General features: G+C 45.5%; 1 protein-coding gene across 1 annotated transcript in view; it reads right to left on the bottom strand.

Moving 5' to 3' along the window:
* PPM1H (protein phosphatase, Mg2+/Mn2+ dependent 1H) overlaps nt 1-21,506 on the bottom strand; it is a 291,732-nt gene that overhangs the window by 156,706 nt on the left and 113,520 nt on the right. Inside the window, exon 3 of the mRNA XM_065934722.1 lies at nt 559-903. Within this exon, the coding sequence (XP_065790794.1) occupies nt 559-903 (345 nt within the window). The remainder of the gene's footprint in view (nt 1-558; nt 904-21,506) is intronic.

Below are 21,506 nucleotides of genomic sequence, written 5' to 3'. Positions count from 1 at the left end.
AGGAGGTGGAATCTCTTGATCACATGTTCCAATTTAAATGTACCAACAAATCGATCCTTTCCCACGTAAAACAAACAATTCTTAGATGTGGGCCCCTCCTTGCTTTAAGCAATGGGGACCACACTGCCAACCACCTTCTCAGACTGGATCTGTAACAGGAAAGGTACTTCTGAGCACGTTGCTCAAAGCGCTGTTTCCCCAGACACCTGGAACTCACACCAGGTGTCATACAGACGGCCTCCTTGCTCCATTAAGTGCCACGGTGCCAGCTGGTAATCGTAAGAGTTGGCAGAGAGAGGAGCAATAAGGTATTCATTTAATAAGCCTGTCACCTCAGCACAAGCCCCCTTTCGTCCTCTTTTACGTTTTCAGCAGCACAGAATGCCAGATCTCTTTTGCGAATGGAAGCCCCGCTGTGCCGGGGAGAAGTCGGAGGGGGAGCGTGCAGAGGAAGGGGCAGGTCAGAGACGCGCCCATCCAGGGGGCTGGAAAGAAACAAAGATGTGGTTTAAGTGACCGCCCCGGCCCCCGCTGCCCCGAGTCCGCGGGCATACCCACCATCTCCTTGAATGCACTTTCCAGCGCCCCGATCACCAGGCACTCGTGCGGGATCTTCTTCTCGGTGAAGAAGCGCGCGGGCGGCGTGCTGGGGGAGCCCGGCGCGCCCACCCCTCCGCGCAGCGAGGCCGCGCGGGTCAGAGTCCGGCCGCCGGAGGCCGCGTGGTCCGGCTCGTCGCCCAGGCAGGCGGGCGGCAGCACGGCCGAGTTCTTCAGGATCTCCACGATGTCCTGCAGCTGCTCCGCGACGTGCTGCTGCAGCAGGCGGGACGCCACCACGGCCGCCCCCGACCCCGCGTGGCCGTCAAACAGCGACCAGTAGTGGCAGGAAACGCCCTCCGATTCCTGCGGGGAGAGGGCGACAAGGAGGCGTGAGAAGCGCGGCGGCCGCTGCCCCAGGCTGAGGGCGGCCCCTGGGGGCTCAGCGCACGCACCCGGGGTCGGGCCGGTGCAAACGAGGTCTGCAAACGAGGTCTGCAAACGAGGTCTGCAAACGGGGGCGGGGGGCGGGCCAAACAGGGCAGACACGCAGGGGCATCACTGCCAGGGGCATCACTGCTGCCCCTTAGCCCCGCTCCCCCCGCCCCCGACAGGAGAGAACCTGGTCCCTGCCTGTCCACCAAGGGCAAGAGCTCCGGGCATCACCCACTCAGCTGGCGTGACAGCGACTCTAATTTGACGTGTAAGGACTTCCCTGATGGTCCCGCGGCTAAGACTCTCCTCCCAAGGTGGCAGGTCCGAGTTTGATCCCTGGTCAGGGAACTAGATCCTTCATGTGGCAACTAAGACTTGCCACCGTCAAATAAGCAAAAATAAATATTAAAAAAAATTTTTTTTTGATGTGTAGAAGTGAGAGGTAAAATTACATACGAACAATAAGTCTTTACAGTTGAAACAACTAGTTTCTCATCTCCCTTCTACTGCAACCCCAGAGCAGGTCTGACACGTAGTCTTTTTAACAAATGTTTTTTTAGAATTAAGTGTCTTTATATTTAATTGAAGGATAATTGCTCTATAATATTGTCCTGGTTTCTGCCACACATCAACATGAATCAGCCATGGGTAGACCTATATGCCCTCCCGCTTGAATGTCCCTCCCTGCCCACCCCCCATCCCACTCCTCCAGGTTGTCACAGAGCCCTGGTTAGAGTTTCCCGAGTCACAGCACATTCCCACTGGCTATCGACTTGACAGATGGCAATGTGTATATTTCGATGTTACTCTCTCCCTCTCTCCATACATCCTATTCTCCCTATCGTGTTCCCCCCCCCCCCCCCCGCCACCCCGTTCCCTCCTCTGCTTCCAGGCCCCTCTGTTCATAAGTCTGTTTTCTATGTCTGTGTCTCTTTAGAGGAAATTAGGCCCTTTTTACAGATGCTTCAGGGTAGTAGATTCGCCCCCTCCCCCCCAATAGGGGCTTTTATACTCTGAGATAATTGCCCCATCTGCTTAGGTCTACATGCTGAATTTTCAGAACATGTTTTTCCCTTGAACACCCCATCTAGTCAAACCCTCACAAGATGCAGACAATTAAAATCTCCTCTTCATGTTTCCTGCTTCCCTCAGTTTTCCAGCTGTCACTCAGCATCTTGGCTTCCTCTTCCTACCCTGAAGCTACATGCAGCCCATGTTCCCTCCTCTGCCATGGATCTGGTACCTGCTGGGTTGATTTCGAGACTGTTTCAAGATGAGCACTTTTAAAAACCATGTTTGAATCATATATGCCTAAGATCTTAGCTACAGGAGGAAAAAAAGGTGTTCAATTATGATGTATCTAGAGGAGTAAGATATTAAACGCTGAGATTAAATAGGTACGGTACGTGTTACATCCCCTTCTGACAACTAGGCTTGTCTATTCTGCAGCAATAAATACTGAATTCCTTTTTTCAGTTGGAACCATTATATAAAGTTCTTCTGGACTATCTTTTTTTTTTTTAATTGAAATATATTTGCCCTAACATTGTATGAATTTAAGGTGTACAACTTGTTTGATACATTTATATATTGTGATATAGTTGGCATCATAGCCAATACTTAGCATCTCTATCACTTCACATAATTTTTCTTTGCGGTTAGAATAATTAAGGTCTAATCTCCTAGCATGTTTCATTATTATAATACAATATTGCTGTCTGTGTTCACTACACTGTGCATTAGAACTCTAGGACTTATTTACTATTCATCTCTCCTATCCTCCTGCCCTCCAGTTCCTACTAACCACCCTTTTGGGTCCATCTTAGAATGACACTGGAAGATTCTATGTAGGAGAGTGACCTATGCCATTACTTTACTTGTGCCCTTTAAATCTTTGTTTTTACTCAATTCTGTGCTAGATGCTTAGGGATAATTTGGGGGGGGAGGTCAACAAATATTTACCAAGCAATCTTTCTGTGACAGGCACAGAAAGTGGGGCAGTGGGGGATGAAAAACTAGAAGAAAGAGATATCAATCCTAGTCTGACCTCAAGAATCCAGAGGAGAGATAGACAGTGATCAAATAATCACACAGGTAAATGTAAAGTCATAATTCTGGCGAGGGTGACAAGGAGAGGTTCTTGGTGCTGTGAGACCAGCCTGCAGAAGGGCATGTTGACTGGAGGACGCTTCCTGAGGACAGAAGCACCGGGCTGACAGCCACTGGAAATCCACAAGGTGAGGAGGGGAGAGGAGAGAATGCCCGGTGGCAGCAAGAGCAGACACAAAAGCTCTGTGGTCAAAGGTGTGTGATGAGGACGCGGAGACTGAACCATGGCCATGTGACTGGACGGGGGAGAGAGGCAGGAGAGGAAGGAGATGGCGTGAGATTGGAAGGAAGACAGCTGGACCACTCAGCCCCTCCAGGATACACAAAGCATCCAGAACAAGTGATGGCTGCAGCTTGAGAGTCACAGAAAACCACTGATTGAGGTGGGAGTTGGAAAACTGATTTCTATTTTTCAAACATCATTCAAGCTATGCCAGTTAGGACATAAAACCACTCAATTAAATCCAGGTAAGAGGAAACACTTATGAATGACGAGAAGCACCTTAAAATGAAGCAATAACCACACTAACTCAGAGGAAAATTAAGTGCAAAAACAATGACCTAAGGACTAGAAGATCTGGATTCAGTGGCATCTTCAACACCAATCAGCTGAGAGGGAGGCAGAGCAAGGAGAGAAAGGCGGTCCAGGCCTTGGACCCTGGCTGGGTCCCTCTGGAGCAGGACACCCTTGTTACTTAACATCTCTGTGTCATGGTTTCCTAGTAACTAAAAGGCAGGTGATAGCTACTTTACCGCGGAGAAGTACTGGGGAGATTAAATGGTAATTTACGTCAAGTAAGTAGCTAACTAACACATCTGGAGCGAGTGTGTGCGCATGCATGCGGGCGTGTGTGTTATCATTACCATTACAATATGATCCAAGGTAAGTCATTTTCTGGGCTTCAGTTCTTCACCAAAATGAGGAGTGGGGGACTTCCCTAGAAGACTCTGAGGCCCCTGCTAACTCTCCAAGTTCAGTGTTTAAGCAGGATAGACCAGTGTGGGCTACGGAAGTGGAGGAGAGGTGGGCCTTGAAGACAGGACAAGTAGAACTTGAATGGATCTCGAGGTAATATGGCAAACAGGAGGCTCAGGTGACAGGGCTGATTCTGAAAGATGCTCATCTAGGGTCTCTTCTCTTTTCCTCCTCACGACTGAGTCTGTCCGGGACAGCAACACATCCACTAAAAATACATCTCAGACTCCCTTGCAGCTCTGTATGGTCATATGGCCTCACTTTGGCCAATGAGCTACAAGAGGAAGTATCCTGGTTAGAACTTCTAGGAAAGCTAGGGTTTTCTTGACAAAAAAGACAACTCAATGGGCCTGGTCTTTTACCCTTTATCCTTCCCCCGTTCTTCCTGCCTAAGTCACAGAAATGACATCTGGAGGTAGCATAACTGCCTCTTGTCATAAAGGCTAAAAGCTGCAGCCCAGGGTTGAGATAGATTTATTTCACTCAGTCTTTTCCAACTCTTTGCAATCCCATTGACTGTAGTCTGCCAGGCTCCTCTGTCCATGGGATTTTCCAGGCAAGAATACTGGAGTGGCTTGCCATTTCCCACTCTAGGAGATCTTCCTGACCCAGGGATTGAACCTGTGTCTCTTATGTCTCCTGCGTTAGCAGGCACTTTACCACTAGCATCACCTGGAAGGCAGCCCAGGGCGGGAGGGCAGGAAGTCAGAAGGAGCCTGGGCCCTGGATGTCTGGCTGGGAATGCTGCACAGGCCCCGGACAAGCTGTCACGTGGGTTGCAAGACAATTCAATGAGTCATTGTTGCGAGATTCTGCAACAAGAGCTGGGCGCGTGAAGAAGCAGGGGTGGGTGAATACGTAGTACCCTGGGACTTGTGGCAAGCACGGTAGAACGGAGGAGCACGCACAAGTAATGCACAAGCACAGAAAAGAATCTGAAGCAGGTAGACGTGGATATCCACTTAGAATAAACCCGGAGCCCCCAGGAAATGGTTCTTAATTCAGGGCATCTGCGGGAAGGATTCAGGGAGTCCACGAATCCATCTTTGTTTTCACACACCTCTGAAAACGGACACCTCCCTCTGCGATGAGTGTAAGACAAGAAAGCACAGCAGTATGAGCAGGATCTGTGACTCGGTCACCAACAGAAACAGCGCTGTCCTTCCACAGAGCGTGAATTGTCGCTTATGCTCATCGCAGCTCCGCAATGACGATCAGCCCACTGCGCGCTCTTGTTACTTGCTGCAGTGGTAGACTACATGTTGCCGTATTATGAACACATTCCCGTGACTAGGGAAAAGTGGCAAAAGGAAAGGAGCTCTTGCTCAATGCATCTAATTCCCCAAAGGGCCCAAGGCCACCTGCGTGAAACCCACTCACGCAGTCCTACACCCGATGCAGTGAAACCCCAGCCAGCGTCTCTGAGGAAGCTGCAGCAGGGGCAGCGTGGGGATGGAAGAGGAGCCGTGTCTGGGCACAGATCCTGCGACACCAAACGTTCTCATGTTTCCAGAGTCATGATTTGAACCAAAGAAGATCAAGCCCCGTGAGATAATGAGCCACACTGCCATGGAATGCCACGACATTTTAAAACAGCAACTCTGCAATTTTTCTGACAAGTAATCCAACCATTTCCTTCAACAAGGTAGAGCATTCTGCAGCTACCAAAACCACCACCAGCTGACAAAATGTCTGGGGAATTTTTAAACAGTCACGCGGAGGCTTGGGGTGGGGGCCCTCTGACGTGGGGCTCAACATTTTCTTTTTGAGAATGCCTCTGCACAGCGGCGCTATAAAGACTAGGACAGCAAAATTTTAAAAGGCAATTAATAATTTTCACAGCTAAAACTTGTAACACATAATTTTTCCCACAAAGAAAGTTTCTTTCCACAAAGAAAGCATGCATGCTTGTGCATGCTAAGTTGCTTTAATCGTGTCTGACTCTTTGCAGCCCCATGGACTAGAGCCCGCCAGGCTCCTCTGTCCATGGGATTCTCCAGGCAAGAATACTGGAGTGGGTTGCCATTCCCTGCTCCAGGGGATCTTCCCGACCCATGGATTGAACCCAAGTCTCCTGTGTCTCCTGCACTGCAGGCGGATTCTTCATCGCTGAGCCACTGGGGAAGTCCCAGACAAAGTGTAGGTTGAGTAAATCCAGCACTGGCCCAGGCAGGAGCCAAGCCGACACCCATTAAGCGGTGTCTCTGAAGGAGGGGCCCCACCATTTGTCAAAAAGCTTCCCAGGGGATGCTAACAAGCAGCCACAGTTGAGAACCCCTGCTTTAATGAAAACAGAACTGGTAAGCCATCAGGAGACCCACACTGTAGTCCAAATCTGCCACTGGCTCACTGTACAACTTCAGATGAGTCACTTACACCTCCCTGAACAGATCAGACCACTGGCGTCCAAACTGCGTGCCTTGGTTCTGGAGAGGTGCCTTAGGAAAGAGGAAGGTGAGTGAGTGTTGAAGCCACGAGTCCCTTCGTCTATTACACCAACCAGAGCGGAATGGTTTCATCAGTTATAAACACCAGGGTCTTGCAAAAGATTTCGGACAACAGAATTTGACTCTTTAAAATAAAAATTTGAAAGCCTCTGAGCTAGGTAGAAACAAACCCATTAAGAGATTTCAGAATATTCAGTGTCCTTTCATGGCAGGAACATAAAGTGAGTGACAGATGAATACCACGTGGGGAGAGAACCAGAAGGCAGGCTCTCCCCGCGCTCAGGTGCCAGCTCAGCTGTTACGAAGCTAAGAGCCCACGAACACAGACACAGCTAGTTACAGCGCCCTCTCCATCAGTTAACGGGCAACATTGCAAATGCTTTACAAATATTAGCTCATGTAGCCCTACTGCAATCCTAGGATGAGGTATGGTTACCACTCTCATTTTACAGGAGGAAAATGAAGGACAGAGAGGACAACCTCTCCAGGTCACCACGTATTAAGTGATGAGACTGGCACCAGAATCCACCCCTAACCCATCAGCCCCCACGTGAGGCTGAACACCCCCAGCCCATGCTCCGCCTGGCTCTGGATGGAAAGCTTGCCCTGATGGATACCTGGCTCTTGAATTCACTTCTCCACTTGGCAACCTGAGTTTTCCTAAAACACACAATCTGATTAATGCCTTATACCAGCCCAACAACCCGCCCTATAGGCTGACTCCAGGCTACGAGACCCTGGTTTGCAGTCCCTGATCCAGTCTCTGATTCTCTCTCTACCTTCTATCTCTTCCTTCAAATCCCGCCCATGCAGAACTAGAGTGTTTGCAGCTCATCACAAACCAGTACTGCCCCTGCCCTCAGGCTCCCCCAACCGCTTTGGTCCTCACTTTAACTGTCACCTCTTCCTACAGGTTCCCACTGCACCATGCACCCACCCCTATACCTGCTTGAGCAATTCTGGATTGAAGGAAAGAATATTCTGGAAAAAGGGAGCAGCTAATAAGCAATGCAGGTGAAAAGAAGTATATATATATGGTTATATGGAGGCCTGTGTGGACTGTGGCCTGATTCACGCCAACCTTGCGGGCTAGGTTCAGGTTGGAGTGAGATTCTGCAGCCTAGCAAGGCAGACCTGGAGACCCAGTTTGCTGCCTTGGGCCAAGAAGGAGTGATGAGACGCCTCTGTTCCTGGGAGTACTGAGAGCTGGGCTGAGGGAGCGCTGAGCCGGGGATGTTCTGCAGGTGCCTCGCAAGAAGGAAGCATCGGAATTCAAGGGGCTCCTAGAGGTCTGTCCTAAGGCAAACAGGGCCGAGGTCAGGGAGGTATCACTGGGCCAGGAGAGGAGACTGCGTGAGACATTTCAAGGACCGACATGAGGCTGGAGTGCGCGATAGGGTGTTTGAAGTGGGGACGAGACTTTATCAGAGAATTAAAATCTACTTTATAAAAAATTGGTGTATAATTGCTTTACAATGTCAGTGTTAGTTTCTGCTGCACAATGAAGGGAATCAGCTATACGTGTAAACACATGCCCCCTCTCTGGGACCTCCCCAGGCCCCTCGCCATCCCACTCCTCTAAGCTCAGCTCCCTGTCTACACAGCAGGTTCCCACTAGCTGTCTGCTTTACACACGGCCGTGTAATAGAAGAAGTGAAGGCGCTCAGTCATGTCCGACTCTTTGCGACCCCATGGACTGTCGCCTACCAGGCTCCCCCGTCCATGGGATTTTGCAGGCAAGAGCACTGGAGTGGACTGCCATTGCCTTCTCCAGGGGATGCAGGTCAATCCTAATCTCCCAGGTGGTCCCAGCCTCCCCTTCCCCACCACGTCCATGTGTCCATCCCCTATGTGTGCGTCTCTATTCCTGCCTTGCAAATAGGTTCATCTGTACTATTTTTCTAGATTCCACATAAATGCTGGAGAGGGTGTGGAGAAAAGGGAACGCTCTGGCACGGCTGGTAGAAATGTAAATTGATACAGCCACTATGGAGAATGGTATGAAGGTTCCTAAACTAAAAGGTTCCTAAAACTAAAAACAGAACTATCATAGGACCCAGCAATCCCGCTGCCGGGCATAAACTCTGAGAAAACCCTAATTCAAAAAGATACAAGCACCCCGATGTTCACGGTAGCGCGATTTACAATAGCCAGAACACGGAAGCAACCTAAACTCCACTGACAGAGGAATGGGTAAAGCCTATGTGATACGTATATACAATGGAATATCACTCAGCCTTAAAAAGGAGCAAAATTGGGTCATTTGTGATGTGGATGGACCTAGGGTCTACCATGCAGAGTAAAGTAAGTCAGAAAGAGAAAAAAAATATCACATATTAACACATGTATGTGGAATCTAAAACCTACTTTTGAAAGAAGCATGATCAATCAGGATATGCCACACATTTGTTCTGAAACAGATACAAGGACCCACTTCTCCCTTTTGCCCTCTTTACTCAAAATGATGCCGCTGGTTGCTGTCCGGTAAGAGCGCGTGGCGCGAGGCGCAGTCAGATCTGAGAACCTGGAGGAATGAACACCCCAATGTCACATCAGCACTGAGGGACTACATCGCTCTCAGGGGTCTGAGCTGGGAATAAGGCGGCTGGGGGGGGTGGGGGGGGTGGAGCTGTGAATCTACGGAGAGACCTGAAAAGTCCCAAGTTATATGAACACAGTACTTTCAAAGCATCTCCAATCTGTGATTTCACTGCAAATACACCCGTATTCCCTCACTGCAGAGAATCTTCAATGACTCCCTGCGGCCCTTAAAATACCTTTTGGTCTCCTGGGTGCTCACACAGCTCATTGGTCCTGCATGATCTAGCTGCCACTCCTCTCTGGCTCCTTGTCAGTGGTTGTGAATACTCTTGTCCCTTCTCTTCTAACTTCTTGTCACCACTAGGACGATAAATGTCATGTTTTTATTCTGCCCTAAAACATTCATCTTTTGCTATCTGCTTGGCGAACTATTTATCCTTCAGCTTTCAGTGGCAGCACCTCCTTCCCACCAGGCCCACCTGGACCACCTCAGCCTCTGTACAGCCCCTATGGAAGTGTTTATCCCACTGATGTGGAATTGCCTGATGTGTCTGTATCAGCGTCCTCAGAGACTCACATGTATCTCCTTCACTGTGGCATTCCAGGGGGTGCCTGGCATAGAAGAAATGCTTCATGATGACTGAATATACAAAGAAAGGAAGGGAGAAAGTGGCGTCTTTCATTTGTCTTTTTTGTTTTAAAAGCAATATAGCAGTTTAAGTAATAAGAATTTTATGTAAGATACTTCATACTGGTAAAACCAACAGAATAAACCTAATCTACTTCAGGATCAGAGCTGACTTATCTAACTTTATGACCTCTCAGCTCTCTGGGGTTTCGTGTGTCCTGCAAACAAGCAACCTAGATTCAGGGCCCTTAGCATCTCAAAGGTGCTCCATGGAAAAACCAAAGGGATGGGACACCACCTTCTCTGGCTGTACTTGGTTTGCCACGCCTTACAGCCCTTATGGGACTAGTTTGAAACATACACAAAATTCTCTTCTAAGCTCAGGTTTTTAATCTTTTTTTTTTTTTTCAAAGAGGAAAGTTTAAGAAACAAACAAAACAAACTAACCTACCAGATTCCTCTTACTGGAGAGCTGAGTTATTAAAACCCACAGACTTTTTTCAGCTCGTGTGCCCTGTCAAGAGGTATAATCCGCTATTGCCTTTTCCTTTGTACCAGGGACTAAAGGGTGAGGAATGTGCATGGGGAGTTGGAGCGCTGTGTTCTGCTCGGTTCCAGCAAAGGTACCAAAGCAGGGAAGTAAAGGGCACAGCTGCCTCCAACATCCTCAGCCCAGCCCGCCCCACACTCCACCTGCCCAGAGTCAAAGGCACCATCCACCCCTCCTGTGTTTAGAAGGAAGAATACCTCCTCAGCTGGGCATTAGCGTGGAGAATAAGATTTTGAGTTTATATGGCAAATAAACTGGGTTTCAGATTTCACATTATCTAACAGTCCAAGTGTAACTTTGTCACTGATGTCAATACACCAACACATCATGGGTATTTTAAAAGCTGGATATTTAAATATCCTCACTTCCAAATGAGTTAAACATGCAAATCCTGCTTGTTGTGATATGTCTTAGCACAGAAAGAAGACAGGCTTTAAAGATCACACCTGGGTTCTGGAATTCACTACTGGGTGGTCTTAGGCACATTTCTCAACTTCTCTCAACTGTTTCCTTATCTAAAGAAAAGAAGAAACTAGGACTCAGAGAGTAAGGATTCATGCATTTTATACTTGTCTTGGTCCGTCCTCTCCTACGTGTCAGGCTTGAGCTGGACACTGGAATGTGGCAGGGAATAAGATTATGATGGAGGAATTCCCTGGCAGTCCAGTGGTTAAGACTCCACACTTCCACTGCAGGGGACATGGGTTCAATCCCTGGTCAGAGACCTTGCATGCCCCAAGGTGCGACCAAAATAAATTAATAAATAAGAGACAACTGTTGCTCCTATTAAAAAAGAAAAGAATATTATGGTTCCTAGGCTCTTAAAACAGCAAGGCAGAATATGAACAGATGACTATCAGCGTGTTAGAAAAGAGGCATGCCTAGTGTCGCATGAGTGGATAATACGCATTAAATGTGCAGACAGTGGGTTACGGGAGAAGGGGAAAGGGTATAAGTATATAGAGATAACATGAGGGAGTGATAACCTGTAGCAATGGAACTGTGGTATCCTGGTTGTGCTGGTGAGCCCACGAATCCACGCAGATATTCAAATTCACGACTGTATACCCAAAGGAAGAAAAGTTAACTACACTGTATAGTTTTTTAAGTAATAAGTAAAATGCATAGAACCTTGTCCAGCAGGTAGGAGAAACAACAAAACTAGAAGTAACAGTACAGTAAGACCCCAACATACAAATGAGTTCTGTCTCGAGAGCGCTTTCCTTAAGTCCAATTTGTTCGTAAGTCCAACAACGTTAGCCTTGGTACCCAACTAACACAATGGGCTATACAGTACTGTACTCTAATAGGTTTATAATACTTTCACACATATAATACATAAAAAACAAACACAAAAAACAAAGAAAACATTTCAAACCTTAGAGTACGTTATCTGGAAAATTACAGTAGTACAGTACAACAACTGGCATTCGGGGGCTGGCATCGGGTGAATAGGCAGGAAGGGTTACTGACCGGAGGAGGGAGAAGAGATGGGAGATGACAGAGCCGAAGGGTCTTCAGCAATAGGAGACGGAGGGCAAGCCGCAATGTCACTGACGTCTGATGCTGACGGAACACACGCTCGCATCTTTGAAGGTTTGCAACTTGAAAGTTCATGTGTAGGGAACTCAGTGAAATTACTTACACTCATTGTTAAACAACCTAGGGGGACAAGGAGCAGGCGGGGAGCAATAAGGACTCCCTCATCCAGGAGACCACGCTGCACACGCCAGCAGCCCTGCTGGTGGGATGCTTGTCCTTCATGCAACCTCTGTCATTTCCATTCTTCTTAACTCACTTCCCCCACGGAAAGTCTAGGCTCAAAGGATATCTACGGCGCACCTACTGTGCCGGATCTCACACCACCACCATAAAACGGGCATCAGTGTCCCGTTTTACCCATGATTTCAGCAGGCCACGGTCAGTCAACTGGCTCTACTGGTCAATGGTAACACCAGGACTGCACCCGTTCCAAATTACAGAGTCTTATTCTTCCGAAACCCACAACTTTGTGTGATTAATCTCCCTAGCTTCTGTGACTCTGTAGCCTTTAACAACGCAGCACTAGTTTACCTTGTTTGTCACTTATTAGTCACTGCACACACGTGCCAGGCCACTGGGGGGCTGCTCTAACTTCTTGGCAGTGGCTTGGTGTTACTCTCCACTGGCATCGAAAAATGTCACTGGGCAATCAGCCCATCATATGAAGTTCTACACCTGGGACACCAAAGGCTTCAAGTTTCAAGTAACATGTTCTTGACATCACGAACTTCAAAATTACTAATATTCTATTTTAACAAGCATTTACCCTGTTTTTGCTTCAGACTAACATGAATTAAAATTCACTCCACTTGAAGAAAAACATTGAGCCCTTTCTTAACTGGCCACACAATTAAATTTGGCAGCCATCACTCATGTCTCAAAAGAGTAACTTAGAAGTGGTTTTCCAGTTGCATTCTAAATTATTTCATTTACAAAAAAATAAAGATAGTCTTCTAAGTAACTTATAACACACACACATACATACTCACTCACCTCCTTTTTGGGAATACACCTGCAACAAGACAAAGGAATATTACAGAAGGTAAAAAATTGGGAGTTTAAAGCTCACTGTTTCTCTTTTAGAATTTCACTAAAGTAGGCCCAATGTGACATCTTCCTTCCTCTAAAGTTCTAGAAACTGCTTTTTAATCACAATGCTTATTTTCTTTTTCCTATTTTCCATGATCACATGTAAAGCCAGAACTTAGTAAGTTTTACCTGGGAAGGGTCCCTTGGACCTTTCAATATGCATAAGGTTGTTCCAAACAGAAATGTATCCATGGGGCTTCCCTGGTGGTCCAGTGGTTAAGAATCTGCCTTGCAATGCAAGGAATACCAGTTCCATCCCTGGTCCCAGAAGATCGCACGTGACACAGAGCAACTAAGCCCAAGCACCACAGTGACTGAGCCCAAGCACCACAGTGACTGAGCACAAGTACCATAGCTACTGAATCCAAGCACCACAGCTACTGAGCCCAAGCACCACAGCTACTGAGCATCCACCTAGAGCCTGTGCTCCGCAACGAGAGAAGCCACTGCAATTAGAAGCCCGCACACCGAAACCAACAGTAGACCCTGCTCACAGCAACAAGAGAAAACCTGTGCAAAGCACAGGCAAAAACAAATAAATAAAAATTAAAAAAAAAAACATAGAAGGCTCCGTATGAGTGTGGGATGCACTTGCCCCCCTCCTTTCTTGCCAAAGAAGAGGGACTACTTATTTTCCACTGGGGAAACAGAGAGCTGACATACTCTTTTGGTCCCCACTGTTGTATGGCTTGATCTCCACCCAAGTTTCTGGCCAGGTTTCAAGGATGATAATGCAGAATTAGAGGAGGGTGATGCAGAATTGGAGTATCTGTTTTAGGCATTTCATCCACAGGGCTTTCAATCACCAGTTCTTCATCTGATTGCACAGCAATGCAATAAGAGAAAGAAGAATAAATGAGCCGATGATGAAGCGGAGATGTGGGAAAATTTGAAGAACTTCATGACAAGTCCTTCTAAGGGCCCACGTTCTACTGCTGTCCACTTGGAATCATGCCCACACAGTATAGTCTGTTTGTTCTTAACCTAGTTCTCTGACTAAATTATGCAGATATTTTGTTCCCTACTGGGAAAGATCCCTTATTCTCATATATGTAAAAGAGCATGGCTTCCTTCTCGGGATCTGACGATACAAAACACAAGATTCTCTTTGGTTCAAATGTTCCACTTTATGAAAGAGTGAGTGTAGGATAAGTTAAGTATGTTTGGGTTTTGTTTTTAAATGGCAATTTAGTTCCGTATGTCAAAATGCTATTAAATAAATATTAATTTCTGAGACAAGAGTAGAGACAAGAAGTAGAAAGTGACGGCTTTGGCTAAGTTGTGTTATGGTTTATTCTAGACTCAAAAATTAGCTCAGGAATGTTCTCAAATGGCTCAGATGGTAAAGAATCAGCCTGCAATGCAGGAGACCCAGGTTCAATCCCTTGGTCCAGGAGATCTCCTAGAGAAGGGAATGGCAACCCACTCTAGTATTCTTGCCTGGAGAATTCCATGGACAGAGGAGCCTGGTGGGCTACAGTCCAGGGGGTCGCAAAGATTCAGACATGACTGGGCAACTAACACAGCATGTCAAAACACTATTAAATACATATTAGTTTCTGAGAGACAGAAGAAGTAGACAGCTAATGACAGTTTTGGCTAAGTCATGTTATGGTTTATTCTAGATGTAAAAATTAGCTCAAGAATGTTCTCGAACTATTATTTCATACATCAAAAACGTCTCCTTAAATTAGTCTACAGTCGGAACATAAGTATGTGAAATAATATTGAAATGCGGCTGCAAACTCCACTGTTAGAATAACAACAGATAATATTAATTGAGCTTTACTACATACCAGGCACTATCCTAAGCACTTTTCATATTTTTAACTCATTTAATTCTAATAACCTTATGAGGTAGAAATTATCATCCCCAATGTGCAGATGAGGAAACTGAGACATCACAAGATAACAACTAGTGAGTGGCAGAGCTGGGATTCAAACTCAGATACTCATGAGTGTGCAATCAGAGGTTTTTTCTGTTTGTTGTGGTTTCAATCAAATAATGGTCTTCTATAATTTAGCAAGAAAAAAATGGACTATACGGACAAAAAGATGATAAACAATTTCATTTCCATTCTGTTCTTCACTTGAGTCAGTGAGAGCTGTTACCCAGTTTCAGAGTTGATATGGGAGACTGCTAAATAACTCTTAATTCAAGAGAGAAATCACATGGAAATGAGAAAAAGTTTAGCATCAAATTATATTGAAATTATACAGATTAACAGTGGGAGTTGTTCTTCTTTCATTTCAGACTTTTCTGAAGACTGAAAGACTTTCCCGAAGACTGAAAGACTTTCCTGCCACATTTCCCAGATGCTAAGGGATACATGGCTTCCCTGGTGACTCAGTGGAAAAGAATCCCCCTGACAATGCAGGATACACAGGTTTGATCCCTGGGATGGGAAGTTCCCCTGGAGAAGGAAATGGCAACCCACTCCAGTATTCTTACCTGGGAAATCCTGTGGACCCTGGTGGGCTACAGTCCAAAGGGTCACAAAGAGCCAGACACAACTAAGCAACAACAGATGAAGAGGCATCATGTGACCAGTGAGTATAGACTTGGGAGCCAGACTGCCTGGGCCGAATCCAAGCTCCACACTTTCCATCTCTGTGCCTCAGTTTCCCCATCAGTAAAGATAATAATACTACAGACTTATGTGTGTATCATGAGGTTAAAGGAATTAATACTGGCAGAGCCAAAATAGGCAAAAATTAAAATTGACAAAGCTCTAAGATCAGTGTTGTGTCTGGCATATGAATGCTGAATATTGGGCTTTAAAAAAAATAAGAAGAAAAGAAAATCTCAAGAGCTTATTGCTCTTGCCAATAATGTTCTCCCCATCTAAAGCTCTGGGGAAATCAGATTACAAGTGAAACAAGGAGAAATTTCCATTTCAGCACCATTTATTTTCCTTTAGCCTTAAGATTCGCCACAGTGGGAAAATCTATTGTGGAACCAAGTTTGAGTCGTGTTCTTGGCTCTTATATACATTTTGGTCAAACCTGATCTTAGGAGTAAACCCACACCCACAGAGAAGGGAACTGTCAAGTTATTCTAACTGACATGGTCTGAACATACTGGTTGGAAAGTCATTCTTCTTAATCACTGGGCAAGAATTCTAATCCCTGGAACCAAGAGATAAGACTTTTGAGAGAAACCATGGCACTCCTGCTTTGAAAAAAAAAAAATCTAAGTAGATAAATGGGAAGGTTATGTTTTTCTTGACACGCTCAGAACAAAGACCTTAATTGAGAGGGAAATTTTAGAGTAATAAACCCAACGACAGAAACCAAAGGCTGCTCCTGTCGTTTTTTTATAGCTGACAGTGTTGCAGGAAGCAGATTGCCACATGTGGCTGAATGCCCCAGAAACGCTGCCTCTGTGGAACCACGGGAAACCTCCACTTAATGCCCTGGGGGGTGACCAAGAGGGCTTCTCACGGAAAACAGATGAAAAGGACAGTAAATCTTCACTCCAGAAAGTTGAAATAGCCCTTCCCATTTCCTTTCGATCTCTCCCCATCGCCAGTTTGATCCTATTTGCCTGGAATTCCCACAGTGCTGCCCCATCCTCTGCTGAGAAAGATAATCGGCTTTCCTCTCCCCTGCTGATGAACTTGGCCACGATGTGGACATAGCCATCTCCTGCTATTGTAATTAGACACTGAACTAACAGACACTGAAGCCACAGACGTTGACGTGTTTTGACTAAATTAAACAACATAAGGAGGCTCTGAAGGAAATAAGACTTAGAATGCATGTGTGCACAGGTCTCGTCTTAAGCTCCAAAAGATTGGTTCCAAAACAGGCAGTCAGATGTGAGGGGAACTGTCCTGGTTACGGCCACCCACCCACCCATCTTACATAAGAGCAGGGGCTTCTTACCTTAACACTAAGGTTATATGATGCCCTCGAGAGTGAACTCTCCCTCCCTCCTCAGAGAAGTTATCTGCTATCTTCCTCTCCTTATCTCATTCCTAGAATGACGCAGGAGCTGAAAAACGAAAGCTCTTGGAAAAGCTGTCTTCACTGGCAGCTGGCAATCAGTACAATAAATAAAGACTTCTTAGCACCTTTCAGAAAATACTGGCAAGATGGCATAGTAGAAGGATGCGCACTCATCTTCTCCTGCAAGAACATCAAAATTGCAACTAGCTGCTGAACAACCATCAACAGGAGAATGTTGGCGCCCACCAAAAAAACACACCCCACGTCTAAGGGCAAAGGAGAAGCCCCAACGAGATGGCAGGAGGGGCGAAATCATGTTTGGAATCAAACCTCAGACCCATCAGAGACGCTTAGAGGCACAAACAAAAGCTGGTACATACCAGGACCCAGGGAAAGGAGCAATGACCCCCAGAAGAGACTGAGCCAGACTTGCCTTTGAGTGTCTCCTGTGGAGGCGGGGGTCAGCAGTGGCCTGCACGGGGACAGGGGCTCTGGCTTCAGCAGACCTGGGAGGCACGGCATGTGGCATAACCTCCTGGAGGAGGTCGCCATTAGTGCCACTATAGAGCCATTGAGTAGACAGCCCACAAACTGGAGAACAACTATACCAAAGAAATTCTCCCAACTGTTGTAAAATTTCCAGGGCCCACAACAGATCCCCCAACCTGGGGATCCAGCAAAGAGACTGAGAGTCCCCAGGGAATTTGACTTTGAAGGCCAGTGGGATTTGTTTATAGACGTCCCACAGGACTGGGGGAACAGACTCTTGGAGGGCACAAACAAAGCCTTGCACGCACCAGGACCCAGGAGAAAGGAGCAGTGGCCCCACAGGAGACTGACAGACTTGCCTGTGGGTATCTGGGAGTCCCTGGCAGACGTGTGGGTCAACAGTCAGGGGCACGGACTACAACAGTCCTGGCAGCCGCGGCATGCCGGCATAAGTCATTATGAAAGGGGTGGCCATTACCGCCATTACCCCCACCATAGTTTGGCCTTAGGTGAGCTATAGAGAGGGAACAGAGCCTCACCCATCAGCAGAAAACTTGATTAAAGGTTTACTGAGCATCCCCCCCATCATCAGAACAAGACCCAGTCTCCCCCACAGTCAGTCTCTCCCATCAGGAAGCTTCCATAAGCTTCTTACCCTTCTCCATCAGAGGGCAGACAGAATGAAAACCACAATCACAGAAAACTAACCAATCTGATCACATGGACCACAGCCTTGTCTAACTCAATGAAACTATGAGCCATGCCCTGTGGGATCACCCAAGACAGATGAGTTACGGTGGAGAGTTCTGAAAAAACATGGTCCACTGGAGAAAGGAAAGGTAAACCACTTCAGCATTCTTGCCTTGAGAACTCCATGAACAGTATGAAAAGGCAAAAAGATAGGACACTGAAAGATGAACTCCCCCAGGTCAGCAGGTGCCCAATATACTACTGGATAAGAGCAGAGAAATAGCTCCAGAAGGAATGAAGAGGTTGAGCCAAAGTGGAAAAAATGCCCAGTTGCGGATGTGACTGGTGATGGAAGTAAAGTCTGATGCTGTAAAGAACAACACTGCATAGGAACCTGGAATGTTAGGTCCATGAATCAAGGCAAATTGAAAGTAATCAAATGGGAGATGGCAAGAGTGAGCACAGACATTTTAGGAATCAGTGAACTAAAATTGACCTGAATGAACAAATTTAATTCAGTTGACTATTATATCTACTACTGTCAGAAAGAATCCATTAGAAAAAATGGGGTAGCCCTCATAGTCAATAAAAGAGTCCAAAATGCAGTCCTTGGATGCAATCTCAAAAATGACAGAATGATCTTTGCTTGTTTCTAAGGCAAACCATTCAGTATCACAGTAATCCAAGTCTATGCCCCAATCACTAATGCTTAAGAAGCTGAAGTTGAACAGATCTATGAGAACCTACAAGACTGTCTCGAACTAACACCAAAAAAAAAAAAAAAAAAGTCCTTTTCGTCATAGTAGACTGGAATGCAAAAGGAGGAAGCCTTGGAGGAAGAGATACTTGGAGTAACAGGCAAGTTTGGCCTTGGAGTACAAAATGAAGGAGGGCAAAGGATAACAGAATTTTCCCAAGAGAATGCACTGGTCATAGCAAACACCTTCTTCCAACAACACAAGAGAAGACTCTACACATGGACATCACCAGATGGTCAATACCGAAATCAGATTGATTATATTCTTTGCAGCCAAAGATGGAGAAGCTCTATATAGTCAGCAAAAGCAAGACTGGAAGCTGATTGTGGCTCATATCATGAACTCCTTATTGCAAAATTCAGACTTAAATTGAAGAAAATAAGGAAAACCACTAGGCCATTCAGGTATGACCTAAATCAAATCCCTTAGGATTATACTGTGGAAGTGACAAATAGATTCAAGGAATTAGATTTGATAGCCTGAAGAACTATGGATGGAGGTTTGTAACATTATACTGGAAGCAGTGATCAAAACTGTCCCCAAGAAAAAGAAATGCAAAAAGGCAAAATGGTTGTCTGAGGAGGGCTTACAAATAACTGAGAAAAGAAGAGAAGCTAAAAGCAAAGGAGAAAAAGAAAGATATACACATTTGAATATAGAGTTTCAAAGAATAGCAAGGAGAGATAAGAAAGCCTTCCTCATTTTTTGGTTGGGTTGTTTATTTTTCTGGAATTGAGCTGCATGAGCCGCTTGTATATTTTTGAGATTAATTCTTTGTCAGTTGCTTCATTTGCTATTATTTTATCCCATTCTAAAGACTGTCCTTTCACCTTGCTTATAGTTTCCTTCATTGTGCAAAAGCTTTTACGTTTAATTAGGTCCCATTTGCTTATTTCTGTTTTTATTTCCATTACTCTGGGAGGTGGATCATAGAGGATCCTGGTGTGATTTATGTCAGAGAGTGTTTTGCCTATGTTTTCCTCTAGGAGTTTTATAGTTTCTGGTCTTACATTTATTTAGATCTTTAATCCATTTTGACCAGAGAACAGACATTTCTCCATAGAAGACATACAGATGGCTAACAAACACATGAAAAGATGCTCAACATCACTCATTATCAGAGAAATGCAAATCAAAACCACAACGAGGTACCATCTCACGCTGATCAGAATGGCTGCTATCAAAAAGTCTACAAACAATAAATGCTGGAGAGGGTGTGGAGAAAAGGGAACCCTCTTACACTGTTGGTGGGAATGGAAACTAGGGCAGCCACTACGGAGAACAGTGTGGAGATTCCTTAAAAAACTGGAAATAAAACTGCCATACGACCCAGCAATCCCACTGCTGGGCATACACACTGTGAACCAGAATTGAAAGAGACATGTGTACCCCAATGTTCATCGCAGCACTGTTTATAACAGCCAGGACATGGAAGCAACCTAGATGCCCATGAGCAGACGAATGGATAAGGAAGCTGTGGTACATATACACCATGGAATATTACTCAGCTATTAAAAAGAACACATTTGAATCAGTTCTAATGAGGTGGATGAAACTGGAGCCTATTATACAGAGTGAATTAAGTCAGAAAGAAAAACACCAGTACAGTATGTTAATGCATATATATGGAATTTAGAAAAATGGTAACGATGAACCTATATGCGTGACAGCAAAAGAGACACAGATATAAAGAACAGACTTTTGGACTCTGTGGGAGAAGGGGAGGGTGGGATGATTTGAGAGAACAGCATTGAAACATGTATATTACCATACGTGAAACAGATCACCAGTCCAAGTTCAATGCATGAGACGGGGAGCTCAAGGCTGCTGCACTGGGACGACTGTGAGGGATGGGATGGGGTGGGAGGTGGGTGAGAGGTTCAGGATGGGGGACACGTATATACCCATGGCTGATTCATGTCATGTATGGCAAAAACCACTACAATACTGTAAAGTAATTAGCCTCCAAGTAAATAAAGTAAAAAAAAAAAAAAAAAAAAAAAAGCGTTCCTCAGTGATCAATGCAAAGAAATAGATGAAAACAATAGAATGGAAAGGACTAGAGATCTCTTCAAGAAAATTAGAGATACCAAGGGAACATTTCATGCAAAGATGGGCACAATAAAGGACAGAAACATGGACCTAATATGGACCTAACAGAAGCAGAAGATATTAAGAAGAGGTGGCAATAATACACAGAAGAACTATACAAAAGAGATCTTAATGACTCAGATAACCATGATGGTGTGATCACTCACCTAGAGCCAAACATCCTGGAATGTGAAGTCAAGTGGGCCTTAGGAAGCATCACTACAAACAAAGCTAGTGGAGGTGATGGAATTCCAGTTGAGCTATTTAGAATCAGCTGCATGATGCTGTTAAAGTGCTGCACTCAATTATGCCAGCAAACTCGGAAAACTCAGCAGGACTAGAAAAGGTCAGTTTTTCATTCCAATCCCAAAGCAGTTCAAACTACTGCACAATTGCACTCATCTCACACACAAGCCAAGTAATGCTCAAAATTATCCAAGCTAGGCTTCAACAGTATGTGAATAGAGAACTTCCAGATGTTCAAGCTGTATTTAGAAAAGGCAGAGGAACCAGACATCAAATTGCCAACATCCGCTGGATCATGGAAAAAACAAGAGTTCCAGAAAAACATCTACTTCTGCTTGACTATGCTAAAGCCTTTGATTCTGTGGATCACAATAAACTAAAAAATTCTTAAAGAGATGGAAATACCAGACCATTTCACCTGCCTCCT

Source organism: Muntiacus reevesi, chromosome 4 (genome assembly GCF_963930625.1).
Source record: "Muntiacus reevesi chromosome 4, mMunRee1.1, whole genome shotgun sequence".
NCBI classification, from domain to species: Eukaryota; Metazoa; Chordata; class Mammalia; order Artiodactyla; family Cervidae; genus Muntiacus; species Muntiacus reevesi.
The sequence above is the reverse complement of the archived record's forward strand: the minus strand, read 5'-3'. Positions and strand labels throughout refer to the sequence as shown.